Source organism: Scardinius erythrophthalmus (assembly GCF_964197995.2).
Source record: "Scardinius erythrophthalmus genome assembly, chromosome: 1".
Lineage (NCBI taxonomy): Eukaryota > Metazoa > Chordata > Actinopteri > Cypriniformes > Leuciscidae > Scardinius > Scardinius erythrophthalmus.
In genome coordinates, this window is record NC_138221.1 from 21,438,976 (window position 1) to 21,458,361 (window position 19,386).

The following is a 19,386-nucleotide window of genomic DNA, read 5'->3' on the forward strand; positions in this document are numbered from 1 at the left end:
GTTTTCTCACTAAATCAAACCTGAAGCTTCAGCAGATTGAACTTTCTACATTATTAAACTGTGTGTGCGTGTGTGTGTGTGTTTTACCGAGCAGCAGCGCATCCGTCTCTCTCTTGCTGAAGGCCAGTCGTCTCAGTATTTGATGAAGATCCACACTGATGCTCTTCTGCACCTTTTACACACACACACACACACACACACACACACACACACACACACACACACACACACACACACACACACACACACACACACACACACACACACACACACACACACATATGCTTCAGGTGTTTAGCGCTGCGACACACACACACCTCACCTGAGCAGGACGTGTGTGTCTTACCTGAGCGTCGTGTTTGTTCTGCAGGAGCACGAGGGAAGAGAGCAGGAGCAGGGAGGAGCAGTGCAGTGATGATGAAGATGATGAAGAGGGAGAGGAAGATAAGACCTTCTCCAGCAGCTCCATCAGCCTGACGTTACCCAGCAGCAGAGACGCCACTGGAACACACACACAACCATCAGGTGTGTGTGTGTGCGTATGTATGTATGTATGTGTGTGTGTGTGTGTGTGTGTGTGTGTGTATGCGCATCTGTGTGTGTGTGTGTGTGTGTGAGTGTGTGTGTGTGTGAGTGAGTGAGTATGAGAGTGTGTGTGTGTGTTACCTCTGTCGGTGGCGTGTGACGGACACACACACAGGAAGCAGTACAGACAGTTGAACCCAGACAGCAGCAGCTCAGAGTCACTCGAGTCCATCTTTCCTACCAGATTACTGACTACACACACACACACACACACGTATGAGTGATACACACGTTCAAAACCGTAGACAAACTCTCTGTTCTTACCGTGGTAAAGCAGTTTGAAGTCTGTATGGTTCATCTGACTGGACGAGTGACTCTGAATCACAGACAACACGTCCAGCAGCACCGACAGCCCGTCTGAAACACACCACATACACACACACACACCAGCTATGAGTTAAACACACAGCAGATACACACACATACCACACACCAGATACACACACATACTAATGGCGCTCGGGATCCTCCTCAGTCCTGGGAGCTTCTACTGAGACACTTTGTCACTATCCAGCTGAGTTCCCTGTCTGAACACTTCTCTTTGCTTTACGCTCCGGTGTTCTGTTGAGGAATCCTCATTAAAGCCTTGTATCGATTCGTCCTCGAGTCTCTCTACATCAGTCGTGACCATAGACGGTAAAAAAAGATGGACGATGAGATGATCACTCTCTTCCACTGTAGAAAAGTGAAGTCGCTAAAGTCCCAATATGGTGCTGACAATCGGTACTGGTGGCCCCATATGACCCAGAGAGTTCAACGCAATACAAGCAAGGATGACCCACCTGTGCCATCTCCAAATCTCCTCGTCACTTACCTGGAGGCAGGGATGTGACGGTGAACATATTTTCCCACCGGTTAATCGAGTGTGACAACACCGGTAATACCGGTGTCACCGGCGGGGGCTTTTAAATTGCTGATTTGAAAATGAAACTAAAATGCGGTCGTCCGCATGGGCATTCACAGTGGTGCGGAGCAGTGTTATTTGTACCCGTGTGGACGAGCGCATTTTAGTTTCACTTTCAAATTAGCGCCAGTTTGGTGGGGGACTGCTTGAATGGTGAGTTCATTAGCCTATTATTCTTAATGAAAAACACAACAACAAAACAGTACAATGACAAATTCGCTTAAATAGGCAATTTTACATTTCGTTTTGGCACCAAATATTGCTCCATCATCTTGTCAGTCGCCTCTCGTGATGAATGAGATCTGACTCCTGCTGCTGACTCTCGTTTGGTTCACGCTTTATTAAGAAGACACGTTGAGTTTTTAATTGTAGTGTCTGTTCTTTTAACTGAACTAAATGATTTTATAAACATAAAAATCTAATTTGGGTGACGGTGAAAGAAATCTAAAAAGACGAGGGGGGCGGTGCCGCAGTGAGCAAGTGATGCAACCGATAACACCGTTCATGAATCCGTGTGTTCATTTTGCATATCTGTCCGGTGTGTTTGTAGGTGTTGGGTCTGTGTGTGTGGTGGCTTGTTTGTTGCCTAGTAACCAGCTGATCACTCAATCAGTCATTCAGCTGCAGATAGTCAGCTGCCTATATCTAGCTGGAGTGAGACATGCTTGGTGTCGGTTCGTCACTCTTCTTTTGTTCTCTCACCCAGTTCCTGTGTGTGAGTTCCTAGCTGAGTCATTCCTGCGTCTCGTCTGTGCAGTTCGGAGATCGATCTAGAGTTTTCTTCAACCAGCTGTCCGGTCTGAGTTTCTACGCTGAGTTTGATTCCTGTCTCTTCATCTCTCTCTCTCTCCTTGGATTATTGCATTGAGTTCGCCAGCCTGATGACTGAGCTTTCTGAGTATTTCTGCTGTCCTGTCTGTCACAACAAACTGCTATAGGCTACTTGCATTTGGATCTACAACTCTCATTCTGACTATCGTAGCAAGCCTACCTGAAGGTAAAATGCATCCACTTCCCATTCCTCAACGACCCTGGTCACTATGGAGCTAGAAGAGTCTCAATAAAGATAAATGCACAAACTGCATTCACATATGCACACACAGGATACACAAATGCACACACATGATTCATAAATACACACACAGGATACACAAATGCGCACAAAATTCACAAATGCACACACAGAATTTAAAAAGCACAGAAGATTCACAAATGCATACAAAATTCAGAAATGCACACAAAATTCATAAATACACACACAATTCAGAAATGAAAACAAAATTTACAAATGCACACAAGATTCACAAATGCTCAGGACAAGATTCAGAAATGTATTTCTGATGCACACACAAATATATCTTGATTTACAAACTGCTTGCGGTCTGTGAACTTCACTGCATTTGTGTGTGAATTTTGAGACTCCCCTGACTTGGCTCGACACACAAATGCCTTTTTTTAAACAGGGAATGACCTGTGACCAATCAGATACCTCCCTTGTTTTAGCCAATCACAAGAACGCACCCCACGTGGGGGATTGTTTACTTGTAAGCCAATCACATGAAGTGCGGGTGCGAGCGCTAGAGCGAGACAACGGCAAGGTAAGATTTGTTTTACAATGATTATACACCCCTCTATCTTAATGCTTTTCATATAAGTTGTATTTAAGACTGCAAGCTATAGTTCGCCGTGAATATATGCGTTGTCGTTGATGAGAACAGTAACGTTAGCCACGAAAGAATGTGGGTAGTGGAGCAGTAAAGCTGACGTTAGGTCTAACGGTATGCTGCTTAGGCTAATCCAAAATAATCATTCGGTACATACACAATGAACTAAGCAAAGGGTATTCAAATACGGGATAATTACGGGAAAAATATTTAAACGGGAAGACAGCAGGAAATAAGTCTGACTAAGGGAGAATCACGGGGTAAACGGGAGGGTATGTCCAGGTTGGTTACAGCAAGCTACCTAGGCTACAAGTAAGCTAGACTAATCAGCTAAAAAGAGTGCAAACCAAAATAAAGAATGATTTCAAATCAACTTTATAGTGGTAGTCATGGAGTTATTTAAGCCAATTATGGTTGATTGTCACAGTTACAATGACACAATTCTGTGCATGGTAGCTTACATCTGTCAGTGGTTGGGCTTCACCTACACAACAGAACAGGTATAAGATGGAATATGGTGGAAAAATATTTTAGTTAAAGATGGCTGTTTTTGAGCTATTTAACTAAATTATTTGTGGTCAGAACTGCAGTAGTCTTAATACAAATGTCAAGATGAAAAATGTGATTGAATATTATCTAGTAATGTGCGCTTTCTGTGTTTATTTATCTGAATATAATTTAGTTGTTTATCTAACACAGACACGGACAGGACAACATCATATCTCTCCACACCCAAATGACTACAGAGGTGATCGTTGACAATCATCAAATCAACAGCACCATGATGGAGCAGGTCAAGATCACGGAGTTGCTTAGTATCCACATCACAGATGACCCATCTTGATCTATCGACACCACCAACAGAACCTGGCCAAGAAAGTCCAAAAACCTCTGCACTTCCTCCCACAGTTGAGGAAGGCTCATCTCCCAAAAATCCATCCTCTTAACTTTCTATAGGGGAATCATAGAGAGCCTCTTCCTTCCACCCCCACCTCCAGTAACCTAAGGGCAGCTGATTGACTCTTGCACAAATACACTGGTAGTTTACACTATGATGCTGCTACATTGTTTTATTTTTAAATTTGCTATATATGAACATTTGACCCCACTTACACTGCCTTTGCTACTTGTCATGTCATCCACTTACACAATAATACTATATTAATTAGGGATAAGACACGATTTTCAAATATTCGATTAGCTGATTTTATTATAGAATAGGATGTGCGGGATGATTGTCTTTAAAAAATCCCCATGTTTTAGTTGTGGTTATAAGTTGCAATCCTAAATTCACATAACATTTTTATACATTTAATAAATATATTCTTAATATTTGTTGTTGTTTTTTGTGTTTGAGCGTATATAGGCTATATCAATATTAATTTTGAGATTTGAAATGTAAACTCTCAAGGGTTGGATTTCTAAATATATGTTGGTTATGTGTCCATTCAGAATGACTTCTGAGCAGCAACCTTTTTTTTGGGGGGGGGGGTATGTCATGTATGCATCACTTGCATATCATTATTCATTCACGTGAAAACATGTTTAACAGTACCAGACATTGGGAAAATATGACATACGGATGTGCCGTTACAGTCAAGTCAAGTTTATTTATATAGTGCTTTTCACAATAGAGATTGTATCAAAGCAGCTTCACAGTATTAAATTAAAACAATACATCAATGTTTGTTTCTAGTGGAAAACGTCCACGTTTGGTAATGCTGATCAATAGTATTGTTGATTGATTAATTAAATTAAATATCCCCAACTGAGCAAGCCATAGGCAACAGTCCATTGCATTAATAAAAATAATTTGTGTGTAGGCTACATTGAACAGACTTTGCCCAACTTGTCTGGGAAAAGGGAGTTACAGGGCTTTTTACATTTGAGGCTAAACGGATAAAACACCTAATTTTTACCTCAGTATTTCTGAACTACATTACTAAAATTACATTTTTAATGATTAAAGCAAAATGAAAATTTCAAGAACGCAGCTTCCTGGTCACTGACAAAGATTACTTTCCCTCCGCCGTAGAATCTGTGTTCATTATTTACATTGGTTGTCAAGGAAACGGGAGGTTTTCTAACGTTATGATTAGTACTCCTGCTTACTTGCCGGTTTAAAAAAGTAAGAGTTTGTAAGGACATTTTGCGTCAAATGTGCAAACAACAAAGTTGGAAACAATGTCTGCAGTACTTATACGATTTTATTACATGGCCTCAGCAAAAAAAAAAAAAACGTACACAGCTGAGAGGTAAGTATTAAATTCGTAATTTCGAGGTCCGGCCCACCGCCTACCATTTTGAGGTCTCAACCATAGACTGTAAAAAATGGTCTCAACCAACTGGCAGAACTCCACCCACCTCGCTGTCGCGCTCTCGCTCCCGCCCGCACTTCATGTGATTGGCTTACAAGTAAACAATCCCCCACGTGGGGTGCGTTCTTGTGATTGGCTAAAACAAGGGAGGTATCTGATTGGTCACAGGTCATTCCCTGTTTAAAAAAAGGCATTTGTGTGTCGAGCCAAGTCAGGGGAGTCTCAAAATTCACACACAAATGCAGTGAAGTTCACAGACCGCAAGCAGTTTGTAAATCAAGATATATTTGTGTGTGCATCAGAAATACATTTCTGAATCTTGTCCTGAGCATTTGTGAATCTTGTGTGCATTTGTAAATTTTGTTTTCATTTCTGAATTGTGTGTGTATTTATGAATTTTGTGTGCATTTCTGAATTTTGTATGCATTTGTGAATCTTCTGTGCTTTTTAAATTCTGTGTGTGCATTTGTGAATTTTGTGCGCATTTGTGTATCCTGTGTGTGTATTTATGAATCATGTGTGTGCATTTGTGTATCCTGTGTGTGCATATGTGAATGCAGTTTGTGCATTTATCTTTATTGAGACTCTTCTAGCTCCATAGGTCACACCTAGGAGTAGATTTCATCACAGACCTTCCAGAATCCGAATCTTTCACCTGTGTTCTCGTGGCAGTCGCCAGGTTCTCTAAAGCATGCCAAATCCCAATGAAGAACCTAGCTGGCTAAAGCACTATTCCTTCACGTGTTCAGAAACTTACCTGAAAACACTGTGTCCAACAGAGGCCCACATCACCTCCGGGGTACGGAAACCTTACCATCCCTTCTCTTGTCCCTTTTCCAAAAGGATCTGGTGCTGCAGCAGAACAAAAGTATATGACTTACCTTTCATAAGCAGCTTCTTTGTGTTGACTGTCTGTCACTGGACCGTTAAAATTTGAACCGTCGCTGCGGAAACCGTAGGCTATTTAACCCAACAGCCGTGTTATTACTAGAAATTACCCAACGATTTTAAAAATGACCCAATATTTTTGGAAAATAACCCAATATGTCTAACCCAACGGTTGGGTTTAAACAATATATTTTACTGGCGTTAGATTTGCTAAAGCTTTGAGGGTCAGGTTTGAATTCCTGTGTTCCTGTATCTGTATGAATGTTGAATAAGTGTTTATCTTGATAAATGTCTTATATGTGTATGCAGCATCATGTAGTCGACAATAAATTTCCTTTCGAGGACAATAAAGTATATTACTACTAGATGAAGGATCGGTGTATGCTGTCCGCACCATCCTTGATTTCTAATCTTTGTTTAGTTTAAATCCAGTAGTATATGATAACTAAAACAGAAGAGAATTAACATAAACTAAATAGACTAAAAAAGTCACAACAAGATTACTAAAACTTTAAATAAAATTTAAGTGAAAAATATAAATTAATTAACTTGTTTTAATAAATAATATAATACCATGTAACTAATAAAATAGTATAATTTAATATACTATTATATACTAAAGTAACACTGGTAACAGCCAGCAATGATGGCACATTATTGAGTGATATAATGTCATTATTTATAATGTTTAACACGTAACATTGAGTCCTGACCTGTGTGTGTGTGTGTGTGTGTGTGTGTGTGTGTGTGTGTGTGACCTGACCTGTGTGTTTGTGTCTCTGCAGGACGTTCATGAGTGCCGATCGGATGTGATCGGAGAGATCAGTTGTCCTGCTGATGCTGACGCCGTCAACTGAACACAGGAACGATCGCAACACACCGACGGCTGACTGAGAAGCTGCGTTCTCGGCATCACACGCCACGCCCTTAACACAAACACACACACACACACACACACACACACACACACACACACACACACACACACACACACACACACACACAAAACACTAAACTACATTTTCTGAGAGAGTTATGTGTGTTGATCATCATAGTAGACAATGTTAGTTTTAAATCTAGGAGAAAAGTCGTTCATTTGAAGCTTTTTTGTGTGTGTCTGTGAGTGTGTGTGAATGTGAGCATGAGTGTGTGTATGTGTGTGTGTGTGTGTGTGTGAGAGCATGTGTGAGTGTTAGAGTTTGTGTGAGTGTGTGTGTGTGTGTGTGTGAGTGTGAGTGAGTGAGTGAGTGTTTGGGTGTGTGAGAGCTTGTGTGAAAGCATGTGAGTGTGTGAGAGTGAGTGTATGTGTGTGTGTGTGTGTGTGTGTGTGTGTGTTTGTGTGTGTGTGAGCGCGTGTGTTTCTGCATGTATAAGTATGTGTACATGTGAGGACATGTGCGTTTGTGTGTGAGTGTGAGAGCTTGTGTGAGTGTGAGAGCATATGAGAGCGTGTGTGTGTGTGTGAGAGTGTGTCACCAGCATGTTCAGCAGCGCTGCAGGGTGTGTGTGTAGCAGCTCCAGCAGCTCCTGCTCCTCCTCCGGTCCGCGAGAGAGTCGTCCCGTCAGAGCCGGCGCCCCGAAGCGCTCCGAGAGCTCGGGATACTGGAAGATGAGGCTCAGCACGCAGAGAGGAAGAGCGCGAGAGAAGAGCGCAGGACAGGAGGACAGGGCTTTACTGACCACGCTCACCGACACCTGCACACACACACACACACACACACGCTTCAGTCACTGTTCACACTCAACCTCAGAGCTCTAGGGGTTGCTAGGGTGTTGCTATGTGCTCATCAGACTGACAGACATGTACATAAACAGATGTTCATCACGCAGTGAGTGTGTAAACGGTTGTGTTTCTCTCACTGCTTCTGCTATTGTTTCCTCATGTGTAGAAAGTGTGAGTGAGGTCACAGAGATGAGGTGTGTGTGTGTTGTGCGGTCACCATGTCCAGGCGAGGGCCACTGTGTTGATTGACAGACAGCAGATAGAGGACTGAACTCAACACACACGCAGGAAGAGCGTCGTCGCACTGATCCTGAACACACACGATGAAGCGCAGAACGCAGGAGAACACGGCCGAGTCACACAGAAACCTGTCACATGATCACGGAGGTTATCATCTCCTCTCCATCACTCAATGACATCATCATCACTCTCTCACTCACACTCTCTCACACACTATTACACTGTATCACTCACTCTTACACACACTCACTCACGCACACTCTATCACTCTCTCTCTCACTCACACACACCTGTCTCCGTGCAGCAGCGAGAGGTACAGCAGGTGGATGATGCAGAACTGTGTGCTCCTGAGGGATTGTGGGATATCAGGGAGAAGGGAGGGCCAGTCGGACACACTGCAGCACAGAGACGGCAGAGACTCCTGCAGGACACGCTGCACATCTGCGCAACACACACACACACACACACACACACTCACTCAACAGTGATCTTTTCAAAAGTAGAATGTTCTTTTTAGGTTTGCAGAATGTTAGGAGAGCGTTGTGTGTTTGCTGGGGAGAAACTAAAACTGAAATAAAAATGAATGAAAACCTATAAAAATAATAACAAAGAGAAAACCACACAACAAAATGACTAAAAACTTAATTAAAATGAAACAAAAAATTCAAAATGATATAAAAACTATAATATAAAACAATGTAAAATAACACACACACACACACACACACACACACACAGAGACAGACGTTACCCTGCGTGTCTTCATGGTTCCAGGTGTCAGTGTTTGAGATCAGACACATGCAGAGCTTCAGGAGGAAATCACAGCAGATCTGATTCAGAGACGTGTTCCTGAAACACACACACACACACACACACACACACACACACACACACATCATAAACTCCTGCACTTCAACACACTCACTATCTGTGTGTGTGGGTGTCTCACCTGTTCCCTGAACACAGCTGGGCTTTACTGTCCACAGTCAGTCTGATGAATCCAGATGCGGCTGACAAACACACACACACACACACACACACAGAGAGAGAGAATGAGCAGTTCTGATAATGGCAATGAGAATAACGCAAAATGGCTGTGAGAGTCCAATAACAGAAGCTAGGGCTGGACGATGTGGCCAACATTTAAATCACAATATATTTCTTCATTTCGGTCGATACGATGTAATTCCGATATCGACACGAACAATAAAAAAGCCTCAGAAAAACTGCCAAGAATGCCCACAACGGATGTCAGTAACTACAAACTTCTGAAAAATGATTTTTTTCAAGTCTATGAAACCTCCTCCTACAAAACTATATAATATTTTAAAAAAATAAAAAAGGTAAAAATAAATTAATGTTCACCTTTTATTTGTATTTAGCCTTCATCCAAACAAGAAATGTGAAATCACTATCAAATAAACATAAGACTCTCAACTTATGTACTAGGTTTTTCCTGGTCAGTGGAGGAATTGTTTTCTGAAACTGCAAAATAGCACCAGGGAACGTTTGCGCCAGAACACGCCTCCTCTTTGTGCTGAACCGCCCCCGGGAGCGCAAGTTCATTCCCTAGTTTACCGACGTGCGTCTGTGGAGGGAAAAGTCCCCTGTGTGTCGGGTGAGACTTAGGAATGATACATGTGTCGGTGTACAAAGTACATTTGCGCTGGGTGCAAGATAGGGCCCTGTTGAGTGTTTATGACACTGAATTCATTCTGATTGATGTAGCTTTTACATTTTCAAACCAATTGAGCCGTCAATCCGACTCCTAACGGATTATTTGGTTGCATGTAAAAGAAGCCAGTGACAAATGCTGTAATGTATATTGAAATATTGTAAATGTGTTTAAAAATCATATCACCGTTATTAAAAAAAAATTATACAGAGATGTATATTGATATTGAATTATTGTCCAGCCCAAAATGAAGCTTTAAAACAGATTTATCGTCCAGCAGGAGAAACATCTGATTCAGAGTAGCCGTGACCTTTAACCTCTGACCCCTGGTCTTACCGAGCTTCTTGGAGAAGGAGGTCATGTGAGCGGGACACAGAGCGAACTGACGAGACAGAACCGAGAGGAAGAGCTGCAGCGTCTGTGGAGACGAGAGCCGTTCGCACACGCCCTACACACACACACACACACACACACAGGGGTCAGTGTACCTGTAGAGTTCAGCACGTGTGTGTGTGTGTGTGTGTGTGTGTGTGTGTGTGTGTGTGTGTGTGTGTGTGTGTGTGTGTGTGTGTGTGTGTGTGTGTGTGTGTGTGTGTGTGAGAGACTCACAGTGAATGCAGGGATGCAGGTGGTGTCGCAGCAGTGCAGCAGAAACACACACACCGACTCCAGCGTCTCCTGTTGCTGCTGCTGTGCTGGAGCTGAACACACACCGTCCGTCAGAGCCGACTCACACACACACACCTCCAGCAACCTACACACACACACACACACACACACACACACACACACACACACACACACACATACACACATACAGAGATCTGTTCAGATTCTCTAACACAGGCTTTCACAAACTAGGCTTCCTCATAATAAATTATTTAAAAAAGATCATAATAGAAAATCTATTACAAAAACGTACAATTAAAATAAGCCATACAAGTATTCTTTACTTCAATGAGCTCATTTTTTCTGAATTAAATTATTACATTGTTTAAATTAACACATTTTTATCTAACTGTTACTTTGTATATGTACATTTCTGAAAATACTTAGACAGTTTCCTCTAATAACAGAGCAATATCACTCTAAATTGTAATGTGGACTCATGAGTCATGCATTTTCTATAAAGCTGCTTTGAAATGATGTGTATTGTGAAAAGTGCTGTACAAATAAACGTGAATTGAATTGAAAATAAAAAACAATAAAAAAAATATTAAAAAAATATTTAAAAAAATATGTTTTAAACCATAAAAATGCGCATCAGAGAACCTGGTTAATAAATAATTAAAATATTAACTTCAAATCTCAAAAGAACTTCAAGAAAAAAGTGTGAATGGTTAATCTCACACATGACGTCTGCTGTCAGAGAGTTTGAGCTCATCAGTGTGTGTGTGTGTGTGTGTGTGTGTGTGTGTGTGTGTGTGTGACTGACCTGCAAGCAGCATCGAAGCACGTGAGCGTCTGCATTAAAACTCCTGCTGATGACACTGATTCTGGACCAGAGCTGATCTCCTGAACACACACACACACACACACACACACACACACACACACACACACACACACACACACATGATCATGAGTGGATCAGACTGATCACATGACCACTGATAAGAACACACACACACTCACTCTGCACTTGGACATCACAGCCTCCACGACTCTCCTGACGTCTGAGAACTGAACCGGGCTGGATTGGTGGTTCGGCCTGTGAAGACACACACACACACACACACACACACACACACACACACACACACACACACACACACACACACACACACACACACACACAAGCAACAGTGAGTGTTTGTTTTACTCTACAGATGATATCATGAGTGCATACATCAGTATCAGGTGTGTGTGTGTGTGTGTGTGTGTGTGTGTGTGTGTGTGTGTGTGTGTGTGTGTGTGTGTGTGAGACCTGAGCAGAACGTTGGCGGCTCGGACTGCACACATGGACACCTGCGGACAGGAAGTGGCCACACCCTCCACGATGACATCACACACACCTGTGAACTCAGAGGCGGTCGGGAACAAGCGCACAGCTGCAGGCTGCCTGCACACACACACACACCATTACTGATTAAACACACACACACACACACACACTGATCCTACAGATGGAGGAACCAGCACCTGATTTGATAGCGCTGGGGGTGTTTTAATCATAAAGTTAATTTAATCATATTGTTTTGCATTAAGTGCAGTTACTAAATAATATTACATGTTTATTTCCTGGAAAAGCACATTGAGAGTTGAGATGCAGATAACAACAACCCAAGTTATACTGGGAACATTTAAATATTCTACTCCACTCTACTTTGTTTTTCATGAGACTTTTCCTACTTCTTACTTCAGTACAAAAAGTGTCTTTTTGTCTTTGACAAAAATAGATTTCTTGAGGATTTGATATTGTATAATAGGGTTTCCATATTATCAAATATAAATATAAAAGCAAAATGTGTGGAAAAATATATATTAGGGAGTGGAAATGGCTAATGAATCTAAGTGCTCCTCTGCCGCCATCTACTGGTTATAGTGGTAATTTCACATCTTTTTTTATTTTTAAACAAAAGCATTTATTTTTACACATGAAAGTTTTCCTACATCTTGAAACGTTTTAGTTTTACAAATGGGGACAATCTTTGATAGATGAACAAATAATGTTTTTGGTCATCACATTAAAAATAACATTTAAATTGGATAATATTTAGAGCTTTCTGCAGTGCTGGAAATAGTGTGAAGGACCTGAAAGTCCTTGATTAGTGCTTGAATTTCACTCTCAAAAGGTTGTACGAACCCTGACATGAATAATGTAAAAACATTCAACTATTTCTGCCACAATACCATTGTTACATTTAGTGTTACTACATTAAATCCATGTTGATTTGTGGATTGAGAAGCCTTCTATAACTTGTTCGTTCATGGCACAATGTTTCTCCTGGTTTCCATGATCCTAATAAAGACAACAGAAGTCAGAGGAAAGAGAAAAGCAGATGTGTGATGTTTGACCTGTCCAATATGGCCGACAGCAGCTCCAGTCCCTGTTTCTGCACCTCAGTGTTGGACTTTCCCAGAGTCTCTTTCAGACATCGCACTAACGGCTCCATACCTCCAACACACACACACACACACACACACACACACACACACACACAAACATTTACACTTCTGAAGAATGATGGATTCTGATGAATATTAATGTTTAAAGAGCAGCCTTTAATGGCAATGAACTCTCTGTAGCCGCATTTCCATTACAGATTTGCGAAAAACTTTTGCGATATTTTTTTAAATGTCGATAAAAATCAATTTAGAAATTATGGCGTTTCCACTTACTGATTATATGCGACTAAAACATAATTTTTTTCTCTCGCAATAAGTCATTACAAAAATCATGGCGACTGATGTTGGTAGGTTTACGGAGGCTAGGCTATATCCCAGCCATCGCACTAGCCATTATTATTATGGAAGGAGACGTAGGCGTGTATCCAAGCATTAATGGCAAGGACAGACTCTTATACTGAGAGCGGCACATATTTTTGGGTGTTTCTGCCTCATTTCTGCTTCAAGATCTTGATAAATTGTGGCATTTCCTTGTGGTTTAGAATCCAGTATTCCCGTGATACTTTTTATTTTTTATGAGTTTAATGAAGAACTCTGTCTCGTATTCTGTCCAAACACACTGCGTCATCTACGTCAGGTGACCTGTAAATGTGCAAAAACTGTTTCCATTGCAGTTTTGCAAAATATTCCTTTTTCAAACTCCCTGAAAACCACCTCATGCGAGAGTAAATACTTGTTTTGCGATATATGGGAGTTTTTGCGAAATTGACGTGTTTCCATTGGGCATATTTTCAATTCGCAATTTCAGTTTGCGCAATTTGAAGGGTAATGGAAATGCGGCTGGTGGTGTGCATCTGCTCCTGATCTGGTGTTTGATGAACGGAGAGGAATGAGTTTGGGCTCAGCAGCTGCTGGATCTCACCGTAGACGGCGTGGCACTGCGAGAAGAAGAGCGGGTCTTCGGACAACAGCAGTAAACAGCTGAAGACGGACCACAGCAACACGTCAGTGCAGCCGCTGCTCATCACCTCCAACAGGAACTCTGACACACACACACACACACACACACATTCATATGCTGTCCTGTTTATGTGTGGGAATGAATGAAAGACACTCCGACATGGTGCAACATCAGCGTGTGTAATGTTAAGTATTATGTATGTTACGTGTTACATCTTATATATGTTACGTCTTGAGTGTGTTGCGTGTTACGTCTTATGTATTTTACATCTTATGTATTTTACATCTTATGCATGTTACATCTTATGTATGTTACATATTACGTCTTACGTATGTTACGTCTTATGTATGTTACGTCATACATCTTATGTATGTTTTGTCTTATGTTACATGCTAGATCTTATGTTACATCTTATATATGTTACACCTTGTGTATATTACATCTTACGTATGTTACATCTTATGTATGTTACATCATACATCTTAAGTATGTTGTATCTATTGTATGTAAACTGTTACATCTTATGTATGTTATGTCCTGCGTCTTATGCATGTTACGTATGTTACGTCTTATGTATGTTACGTCTTACATATGTTGCATCTTATGTATGTTAACTATGTTATGATTTAATTTATTCATGTTTACACTAGTTCTGCAGTGCGATCAGTTTGGTTGATGTTGTAGTTAGTGAAGCATCTCACCGGGTAGATCGGCCTGAATGAAGGCGGCAGTGAAGCGTCGAGGAGCGTGAATCAGTACGGCACACACACAGCGCACCGACACCACCTGAAGAGAGTCCTGAGCGCTCAACAACAGCTAAAACACACACACACACACATTTACATCAACAACAATCAATATCAATACATTACAGTTATCTAACTTGCCTTTTTTCCCCTATCACATATTTTGGTGGTGCTTTAAAACCTTCCGCAGGCTCCTCCCCCAGTGGGTGGAGTCATGTTATACAGTTTACTGCACTATTGCACAATCAAATCTTTCTCTAATTTTGGTAAAATCATTGGAAAGCTCTCAAGGTTCCATATTTGGCTGCTGTTTTGTGATGAATGTGATATTGAGAGAGAAATGTATTAATCGGTGACAAGAGAACGCATCAGCCAGTGGCTGTTCCTGATACAGCGCATGAACAGAATAAGGAACCTCAATTTTTGTGGGAAAAAAAATTGTGGAACACGAATTGGCTAGATGTTGATTATATAGCAAAATTAAAGTCCAAATTATTTTGTTAAGCATATTTTGTAGAAAATAAATGTTTTGTTCAGTGCTGTGCATCTCTTAACGCGTTAAAAACTTTTAACGCTTTCACTTTTTGAAGCTACTTCTGCAATAATCAGTGTTTTTTCAATAATCAGAGTGTGAGTGTAAGTGTGTGTGTTCAGACCTTCTTCAGGATGAGCGGCAGTGGTTGATACGGCAGCGGATCTTCAGCGCCATCCTTCAGATTCATCAACACACACACCACCTCAGAGTACTGGCACATCTGCTTCACAACACCTGCAACACACACACATGTACAGGTAATCACTCATATTTCACAATAAATGTTTTGCAAGATGCCATGCATGGATAAGTCACAGAAATAAAAAAGACGGATCCTCTACAGTTTACGGCATTAGTTCAGACAGAGAGATTGTTTTCCTTGAGAAAAAACTTTCATCTGTTCTGTACCTGATATATATCCAAATTAATCGATATTGCATCAAATCAAGAGAGGAACTGAATCGAATATCAAGATTGTGAATCAACATTGAACGTATGTGTCAATGCCCAGCCATAGTCCTTAGCTAAACATGCTCATAAACGGGTGTTTATTTGTAAGTGTGTGCAGATTTCTGATAGGGACTCTTACCCAGACAGTTGATGGTGAGCGCTGTGGTGTGTGTGTTTGAGAGTGTGTGCAGCAGTAATACACACATGCGCTGACGGAGAGCGTCTGTTAGCATCTGGACGGCGGAGGCGGAGCTCCAGATCCTCAACAACACGTAACACACACCGGCCTTCACGTCCTCATCCGAGAGCAGCAGAGCGGCACACACACACTCCAGCACACGCGCTGCACACACACATCACATATCACATCACACGATAACACACACACACACACACACACATACATAAAAAAATCTAAATAAAACTTTTTTTATTAATAACAGTTAATTGAAAAAAAATTCAAATAAAAACTTATAATAATATTAAAATCCTTATAATAAACACATTTTAAATAAAACAATAATTATTAAATCATTAAAATTAAAAAAAAATTAAAAAGAAAAACAATCAAAATAAATCACTTACTACAGAAAGATTAAATATTTTATTTGTTTACCTGCATGTAATTAATTGACACCAGAGAACCGCTATCATGTGAATTTGTTGTTATATTATTCTTATATATATTATTAAAGGGGTTATGAACTGAAAATTCAAATTTTCCTTGTTCCTTTGACAGTTTTGACAAAAACAGCTTTTATTGAAACCATGGCCGGAAAACGACAGGATCTGAGAAGTGGAGACTTGTGACGTCACAGGGCAGCGAAAGACCGGCCTTTAGAAGAATAGCAACGCCTACGTCTACATCACAGCGTCTTTGGCCCCGCCCACTGGAGCGTTAGTACATAATTACATGAGAACATGAGAAGGTCGACACAAGATCAATACCATTACCTTCCAAAGATCCTGATGCTAGGAAAGTGTTGTAAGTAACATGTAAACAAACATGTAAGTAACCATGTTTATTCTAATGCCTGATCTGTGATTAGTAAATTAAAAACAGAAAGCGGTCAAAGAACGATCCCTTTCCAATCGCCCAAGCTGTCAATCACACAGCATGAGTTTATCTGGACACTTGCCAAGACTCATTATGAAATCAGTGACGGTGTTACACTGCACAACAAAGCACTTACTGTATTTACGTTGTGGTTGCAGTTATTTGGTGAAAACATTTGTGAGAGTGCATAAATTGCGTTGCAATGATGAGATCACTTCATTCACGCGATCAATAGACTGTCTGTCATCTGCTCAAAGCTCATCACTGCAACCTTTCATGTGCTGGGAATAGATCTAAATATATAATCAACACTTTTCATTTCATTCATTAATCTCAATAGGTATTATAGTTAAAACTTTGTAAAAGTTTGCGAGAGAGTTCTTCCACATGTAGTAATCTTAGCTATTTCATATGCAAAGATTTCAGCCAATCACAGCACTGGGCGTTTACACTGAAGTCTCACACAGACATGCCCCTTCAAACAGAGCATTCTAAATCAGGCTAGGAAAAATGTCTTTTATTTCTTAATTGACCCTTCGCAGGGAGCTTGATTGACAGGCGATATAACCAATCATAATCCACCATCCGCCATTTTGTCCGACAAAGCAGTCAGGAGAGATAGCAGATTAACATGGGAGAATTTGAACTTGAAAAACGGAGTGTACTGACGCCTTTCCGCGGTTAAAACAACATTCCTTCTTATGCTCATTCATGTTTATTTGATGCTATAAATTAACTAGAAGGAAGAGATGATCGGTTCACGAGCAGCTTTAACTGATGCTCTACAGCGATCTGTCAGACACATTTAAGAGCCACAAAACGGTATGTATCGTTTAAATTTCTTTTAAAAAATGACCAAATTTGAAAGGTGAGACTTTGTTTAATATGTCTAATATCAAAAGTAACCGAAAAGTAACCTGGTCCGTCCTGTCTGTCAGCGTGTTGTCAGTCTCCTCTCTGCTCTGCGATGTATTTTTCACTGCGTGAGAACATGGTGTGGCGTGAGAGCAGCGTAGCTTGTCGGGCATAGCGACAGTAACTAAGGGGGGCGGGTCTTTGCGAAGGGTGAATTTTTGACAAATTTTCATGTAAAAATCATACTAACATTATATAAGGGAACCCTAGGCAACATTATAAAACAATAAAATAACTCAGTTAATGATCCATTTAATATTTTAGTCCAAAGTTATTTGGCTGAGAAAGCCTGTTTGAGAATCGCTGCCATAAATTAGGCTAAGTCTACAAAGGCATTAAGCGATGCATTAAGTGTGAATGTGTTCAGGCAGTCTTACAGCGGCTGGACGTGAGTGTTTGGCTCAGAGCAGGATGAGCGTCCAGCAGTTTTCCCAGGAACATGACAGAGGACAGAGACGCTTTCAGACCGCCGACATCAGTCCACTGAGAGAGAGAGAGAGAGAGAGAGAGAGAGACACTGGTAACAATCACACCGGCTGAACTAGTGTTAAAGAATGTGTGTGTGTGTGTGTGTGTGTGTGTGTGTGTGTGTGTGTGTGTGTGTGTGTGTGTTCACACCCGTGACTGGATCTGGTCCAGGATGAAGAGCAGAAGCGCTTGATTCGGGACGTCCAGCGTCACCTGCAGCAGAACTGAAACACAAACACACTTCTCAATCTCATAGACACCGCAGACCTCAAAACATCCTGAGCAAAAACTGCTAAATAGACCCTCTTTTCCACACTTCCTGGGTCACAGTTGTGTGAACCGAGGTGGTGAACGGGAGACGACAGCAAATATGATTTTTGTGTTCATATTTGCTCCAACAGCTAAAGAAAAAAACCTCACAACAACTTTCTACGGCTTATCAAAAAAGAAAAAAAATATGTTGAGATTGATTGTACATGTCATAAATGTACACAAAATCTAAATATATATAAATATTGCTCACCCTGTACGGTCTGATCCAGGAGTGATGAGTCCACGGCGCTGAACAGCGTTCCTGAAACATATGAGTTATATTCTGAAGTTAGTTATGTTGTTTTGCAATGTCAAAGTGATTCATTGTAAAGTTTGTGAAGATTATCATCAACAAAAATACATAAGAATCAAAAACTTGTGTTGGTCACAGAGCTTATTTTCTACAATAGTCATAATAAGCAAATGACAAATCTAATATAATCTAGAGACTTTGTTCGTATATCGCACAATAAACAGAGGAGAGTAACAGAAATGTCATATTTAGTGGTATTTTGTAGGCTGTACACTAATCATGACCGTGTTTCTCTTACTCAGTAATGATGAGATGAAGTTTATTCTTCCTTCTTCTTCGCGATACAACAGCTCGCGAACCGCGGCCACGCGCATCACGGACACGAGCGCCGCGCGCTTGCGCACCGCCTGCAATATGATTTTGAACGTCAATCATGAACTTCCACACGATGACGCTCGTTAAACGCGCTTTTTATTTCATATGTATCCAAATTTTACTGTTCTTACCGATACATCCGACCTGTCCATCATCTCCAGGACGCACGCGACGCAAATGCCGCCGCGCTCCCACCGCGGCCCGTGTGCGTCGTGAATCTTCTCACAGATCGCGTCTGAACTCGACAT

General features: G+C 41.1%; 1 protein-coding gene across 1 annotated transcript in view; it reads right to left on the reverse strand.

The window, feature by feature from the left end:
- Positions 1-19,386, reverse strand: part of mei1 (meiotic double-stranded break formation protein 1) — a gene marked incomplete at both ends in the record, with an annotated part of 24,490 nt that extends 5,104 nt beyond the window's left edge. Inside the window, 25 exons of the mRNA XM_081373365.1 lie at positions 88-172; positions 347-501; positions 667-777; positions 850-942; positions 7,123-7,285; positions 7,836-8,054; positions 8,300-8,450; positions 8,613-8,763; positions 9,074-9,171; positions 9,272-9,332; positions 10,334-10,445; positions 10,607-10,751; positions 11,433-11,512; positions 11,621-11,708; positions 11,925-12,059; positions 13,016-13,115; positions 13,989-14,108; positions 14,729-14,843; positions 15,430-15,542; positions 15,898-16,101; positions 18,108-18,213; positions 18,349-18,422; positions 18,722-18,772; positions 19,062-19,170; positions 19,270-19,386. Coding sequence (XP_081229491.1) covers positions 88-172; positions 347-501; positions 667-777; positions 850-942; positions 7,123-7,285; positions 7,836-8,054; positions 8,300-8,450; positions 8,613-8,763; positions 9,074-9,171; positions 9,272-9,332; positions 10,334-10,445; positions 10,607-10,751; positions 11,433-11,512; positions 11,621-11,708; positions 11,925-12,059; positions 13,016-13,115; positions 13,989-14,108; positions 14,729-14,843; positions 15,430-15,542; positions 15,898-16,101; positions 18,108-18,213; positions 18,349-18,422; positions 18,722-18,772; positions 19,062-19,170; positions 19,270-19,386 — 2,956 coding nt within the window. The remainder of the gene's footprint in view (positions 1-87; positions 173-346; positions 502-666; positions 778-849; positions 943-7,122; positions 7,286-7,835; positions 8,055-8,299; positions 8,451-8,612; positions 8,764-9,073; positions 9,172-9,271; positions 9,333-10,333; positions 10,446-10,606; positions 10,752-11,432; positions 11,513-11,620; positions 11,709-11,924; positions 12,060-13,015; positions 13,116-13,988; positions 14,109-14,728; positions 14,844-15,429; positions 15,543-15,897; positions 16,102-18,107; positions 18,214-18,348; positions 18,423-18,721; positions 18,773-19,061; positions 19,171-19,269) is intronic.